Here is a 6000-nt window from a genome sequence, read left to right as displayed (position 1 = left end):
CAATCTATTTAAATATGTAGCAATTGAGTAACAGCTAAATTAGACACAAACAGATCCCAGGTGCTTTCTTTCAAATGGCAAGTTTAAAAAGTATGATGATATATTTGTTCCTCCGTATGCCTTACTTTAGCACCTTCAGCTGTAATTGATTTAGAAAAGTAAAGGACAGTTGGGGGTAAGTACTGACTTACCACTCAAGAACAACAATGCACTCTTAAAGAGTGTAAGTTAAGGGCCCATGCAAATTAAATATGTATCATCACAGGGGCTTAACTCAATTCAAAATATGTTAATCCAAAACTCAATTTCCTTATGGCAAAAACGACTACTTTGGGGAGGATGTAAGTGCTCTAAAATTGATTATGGTGATGATTACACAACTCTGAATATTCTAAAAACCAGTGAGCTGTACACTTTAAATGGGTGAACTGTGTGGTATGTGAATTATATCCAATAAAGCTGTCATTTAAAAAAAATGAACACTTTTTAATCTACTCATAGCAGATTTTATAATTGTTCAAATTTTATATGAGGCTTCTCAGGCTTTATCAGACTTTGAAACAAGCAGGAAAACACAGAAAAAGTATATTTTATTGGTATTTAGGCCTAGCACAGTTCAATTCAAATAAAATGGAAGAGAGCAATTTATTTAATTGAATATAACATATAAACAATTTTTTAAGTTTGTTTTATCATATGATTGTGTTCATGCAAGTACAATCATCAAACTGTCCTTCTAAGCATTTATCATAGCACCACCTTTTATTTGCAGTACTCGATATAAATTTCATTGTCAAACATCTGGCTTTAGCAATGTAAACATTTACTACAAGTAAACTTTAAAAGGTAAAAGTGAATGATACTAATGAATAAATCAAAATAAAACTGAGCATCACCACATGATATCATTCAACAAAATATTATATAATACTGTTTGAATAAGAACTTAATACATTTCATAAAGTGGAAGCAAAAATAAAAAGCAATATGTAAACTCCCAAAATAGTGTTAAAATACTGAAGGACATAAAGTAAAATTTACCTCTGAAAAACAAGGGGAAACAACATAACCATGCAGTAAAAACCAATTTTGGTTTAGTAGTGATGACAGTTACTTTACTGCAGACTTCCTAAAATGCACTATAACAAAATGGCTTATTTTCTATCACTCTTTAAAAAAAAAAATTATCCTGTTTAATCATGTAAGTTGGGTACTTTATGGGAATTTCACATTTTTTTGTCAGTTGTGGAACTGTTACCCCAAAAACTTTTCATCTCTAAACTATTTTTCCAAATGACCAAAACCATTAAGTTATCTTTGTGAAAATTACCTTATATAAAGCCAACTAATTCCTAAACAAATCATCATAAAAATAAATCTTCCTTAACAGAATAAGTACAGAAAAAGTATATGCATAAGTGCTTGAAAATCACAGATATATTTTAATGAACAGGCAAAAATGTTCACATTTATCATTACTGTTGATGGTTTTGTTTACTTTCTGCTTAAAATCAAGTTTTCAAAAAGTCAGCAAGGACATATTCAGTGCCACTTTGGATTTTTCTACAATATACAAATGAGTTATATCTCTGTAGTACAAGGCCAACTCTATTTTTTACTCTTTAACATAATTAAGTTATAAAGACCTCAGGTTTCTAAAACCAGTCATAATACTGTGGGAAGCAAAATAAATTTGTTCTTATTGCTCTCATATTCCAGCTTAATCTACAAATGTGAACATTTTTCCACATGTTATCTCAAAGCATACTAATACAAAGCCTAGAGAGATACCTCTGTTGGTTTCCACAGATAAAATGAAAAAAATGAAATTGAAATATTATTTCCTCTTAAGTGTCCTTAATATGTTTAGCTCTTCAAGCAGCACTTGACACAGCAAGTTTCTTCAAGTGATCCATAAACACTTGTAAACTAACATCATCTGTGAGAATAGGTGCTCCAGACTCCTAGAAGAAAGATGTTTGCTATGATTAAAACAGAGTAATACCTTAAAATGTATAAGCAAATGTTTAAAACAGACAAGGAATCATTATAAGCAGAATAATACCGATCTTCCTGTTGTAGAATAATCTGACTGGCCCTTGTCCCTGGTTCCTCAGAGGGAGACTCTATACCCTTGGAATTTCCTAATAGTAGTGTCTTTGTTATTCATAAGCCCCTCCACTTACAACTGAATTCATGAGCTCAACTGAGATGAGATGACTCAGGATGGGGGCCAGTCATCAGAAAGATCAACATGTGATTAGAGGGCTGGGTATTTCAGACAACACGACCTCTAGGGAAGGAAAGTGAGGAAAAGGGAGGGAAAAAGGGGAGCTGGAGATTCAATAAATCAGGCCTGGTAGTAAAGAAACAAATATTGATACCAAAGCTCAGTAGGGCTTCCTGTCTAAAAAATTTATCAATATGCTAGGAGGTAACACATCCTGATTCTATGGGGAAAGAGCACAGAAGCTCTGTATCTGGAACCCTCCCAGACCTCACTCTGAGGGGGTCTCTTTGCTGGTCCTTATTTGTATTCTTTATAATAAAATTGTAATCATAAATATAGTGCTTTTCTGAGTTCTGTGTGTTCTTCTAGAATAATCAAACCTGAGAGGGGGAGGCACCACCACCACCAACTCCCCCCACCCTCTCACCCCTACAGATTGGAAGTACAGGAATCCCACTAGCAGCTGGCACCTGAAGTTGGGGGCAGGCCTGCTGTGAACTACGTCATTTAACCTGCACTGCCCCCAAGTGGTCGGCATCAGATTTGCACTGCAGAATCCGGACAACTACATACCGAACTTAATCTCTACAGTAGTAAAGTGTTCATTTGTCTTTTATGTATTGGTGCTTTATCACTACTAAGGAATAAATCTGCCTTGGTAAGATTACTGCTGCCTGTCTACTAAATAAAATTGAAATTGCACATATTTGGGGGCACCTGGTGGCTTAGTTGATTGAGCATTTGACTCCTGGTTTCTACTCAGGTCATGGTCTTTGGGGTCCTGGCATTAAGCCCCATGTTGGGCTCCGTGTTCAGTGAGAAATCTGCTTTAGAGATTCTTTCTCCCCCTCTCCCCCAATGCACCTCCTACTGCTCGTGTTCTCCTCTCTCTCAAATAAACACATAAAATCTGGGGGGGGGGGGGGGGGGGAATGAAAGAAATTGTACATATTTTAACAGACATGCCAGCTGGAAGGAGGTATATTGGTATATTTACAATTTTTTTAAAGATTTTATTTATTTATTTATTCATGAGAAACAGAGAGAGAGAGGCAGAGACACAGGCAGAGGGAGAAGCAGGCTCCCCGCGGAGAGCCTGATATGGGACTGGATCCCAGGACCCCAGGTTCACAACCTGAGCCAAAGGCAAACAATCACTGAGCCACCCAGGTGTCCCTACAATATTTTTAAAATAAACCATGCTTATCATTTTCATTCAAGTCATTTTAATTGATCTCTGTGGGTCCTAAGTAATTATCAAGAGTTAAGGAAAATCCCTAACTTCAATTTTAATAAAAACTGTGTTGACAGAATGACTTTGGTAATCCAAACCACTAACAGTGAAATTCTATTGTAGCAAGAAAAAGGTTTTCTGAAAGATTTTATATCTGGATTTTTACATTTTTCACCTGATACTCAAGTTCTCATTTATAAGTAAATATAAAAAAATCTAAAACAAGTAATTTTCAGAGATCAGCAAGTGAATAACAAATAGGACATGGGCATTTTTAGCTCTTGCAAATTCCAGTCTGGCATAGCCACAGACATGCCATGACCTCTCCTGAATAAGGGACAATCAATTTTACTATGTGTTTTCATACATTAATCATAAAAACTTGATAATGGAGACAATAGCACTGAGAATAAGAGTTTGGAGTCTGGAGCCAGACAGCATGGGCTCGATTCCTCCTCAGCCACTTGCCTGCGTGACTTTGAGGAAGATAAATTACTTAACCTCTCTGTGTCTTAGTTTCCTCATCTGTAAAATAAAGGTAACAAAAGGACCTATTTCATATGGTTGTTATAATGATTAAATGAGTTCAACTGTGTAAAGAAACAGAACAATACCTGACACACACAGCAGGAATACAACATGTCTGAGCTATTTTTACCTCTTTTGAAAAATCTACTCTTGTAACACCAAAAATATTTTTCCTTATTGTACATTCAGTTAACAGAGAAGCAAAGGTCTCAAAACTATGACTTAGACTAATAATAATCTGGTAGCTCTTGTTTTTTTTTGTTTTCTGTAAATATTCCTGATTTACACATTTTCCACTTCAATTCACCCAATCCCAGATGTATTTCTCCCGGTCAAGACAAAAATATACATCAATTTTCTAATTTATATATGTAAAGATTTTATTTGAAATTATAAATACTAATGCTCAATGCAAACATCAAAAATTTGCAGCTGATTGACCTTAATTTTTCAACTGTGCCTGTTTTCTCCTTAAAATATATCCAGGATTAGGCAGAAAGATCCAAGCTATTAGTGTATGAAACTACAGCAGTGGGGAAGCAGTGTTGCAGTGGTGCCCTCTTCAGGCCATCTATGGATAAAACTTATCACTGGTGCTTGATTTCTGACAAAAAGAAAACTAAATTGTAAGATTGTATAATTTTTAGTAAAATACTTGGCTACCAAGTTAACTCTCTAAACTGCAATCATCGATTTAGCTTAATGATTAAACATTTGTATTCTCCAGTCAGAGTAGCACAGGGTCAAATCCAGACCCTAACACAAGTTAGCTATGTGATCTTAGATAGGTTACTTAAGCTATTTAAGCCTAATTTCCTCTTCTGCAAAATAGAGTTAATAGTAAGCACCTCATAAGACTGTTTTAATAATTAAGTATGAGTGCATAAGAAGCTTAGCACAGGAACTAAAACAGTATAGATTCAGCTTATTATTATTATGATTATTATCTATAAAAATATTAACAATTTTTCTTACAAAAAAGCATAAGTCAAGAAAGACCTTAGGGCTCTTATTTATGCCTCTACTTCCAGGTCATAATAAACTTAAAAGTTTATTTATTTATAAGATTTTATCTATTTATTCATGAGAGACACAAAGACAAAGACAGAGACATAGGCAGAGGGAAAAGCAGGCTTCCTATGGGAAGCCTGATGCAGGACTCGATCTCAGGACCCCAGGATCACACCCTGAGTCAAAAGCAGATGCTCAACCACTGAGCCACCCAGGCATCCCTAAACATCAAAGTTTAAAACAGATTTTCTTTCCTATTTAAAGTATCTTTGGGGCACCTGGGTGGCTCAGTCAGTTAGGCATCTGACTTTTAATTTCAGCTCAGGTTGTGACCTCACTGGTCATGGAATCAAGCCCTGTATCAGGCTCCACACTTAGTGGGGAGTCTGTTTGAGATTCACTTTCCTTCTACCCCTCCCCCTGCTCAGGAACAGGCATGCTATTTCTCTCTCTCTCAAATAAATAAATCTTAAAAAATAAAATAGGGGAACCTGGGTAGCTCAGCCAGTTAAGCATCTGCCTTCAGCTCAGGCCATCATCCCAGGGTCGTAGGATCAAGCACTATAGTGGGCACCCTGCTCAGTGAGGAGTCTGTTTCTCCTTCTCCCCCCTGCCCCTCTGCCAGCTTATACACTCTCTCTCAAATAAGTAAAATCTTTTATAAATAAATAAATAAATCATTAACGAGACTTATTACTTCCCCACTGAGAACAAGGAAGACTAATAACTAATATTTACTGAGTCTTACTGTGCATATCATGTACATATTGTTAAACTTTGTTAACAAAGTCAAAGATAAGTAACAGTTTTCAACTACCAGTCCAGAATGATGCCTCTCCATGCTTAACAGCTCAACACGTTCTTTATAAGCTTACTACCAACTACATCTCCATGCTGTAATTTATTATTTTTTTAAGTAGATTCCACGCACAATGTGGGGCTTGAATTCACAACCCTGAGATCAAGAGTCTCATGCTCTACTGACTGAGCCAACCAG

General features: G+C 35.9%; 1 protein-coding gene across 1 annotated transcript in view; it reads right to left on the bottom strand.

The window, feature by feature from the left end:
• Nucleotides 1-573: 573 nt before the first annotated feature.
• The window catches only part of SEC23A (SEC23 homolog A, COPII coat complex component), a 56965-nt gene continuing 51538 nt past the window's right edge, over nucleotides 574-6000 (bottom strand). The window contains exon 20 of the mRNA XM_041759324.1: nucleotides 574-1964. Coding sequence (XP_041615258.1) covers nucleotides 1875-1964 — 90 coding nt within the window. The 3' untranslated portion in view covers nucleotides 574-1874. The remainder of the gene's footprint in view (nucleotides 1965-6000) is intronic.

The sequence above is a fragment of the Vulpes lagopus genome, chromosome 6 (genome assembly GCF_018345385.1).
Source record: "Vulpes lagopus strain Blue_001 chromosome 6, ASM1834538v1, whole genome shotgun sequence".
Classification (NCBI taxonomy): Eukaryota; Metazoa; Chordata; class Mammalia; order Carnivora; family Canidae; genus Vulpes; species Vulpes lagopus.
The sequence above is the reverse complement of the archived record's forward strand: the minus strand, read 5'-3'. Positions and strand labels throughout refer to the sequence as shown.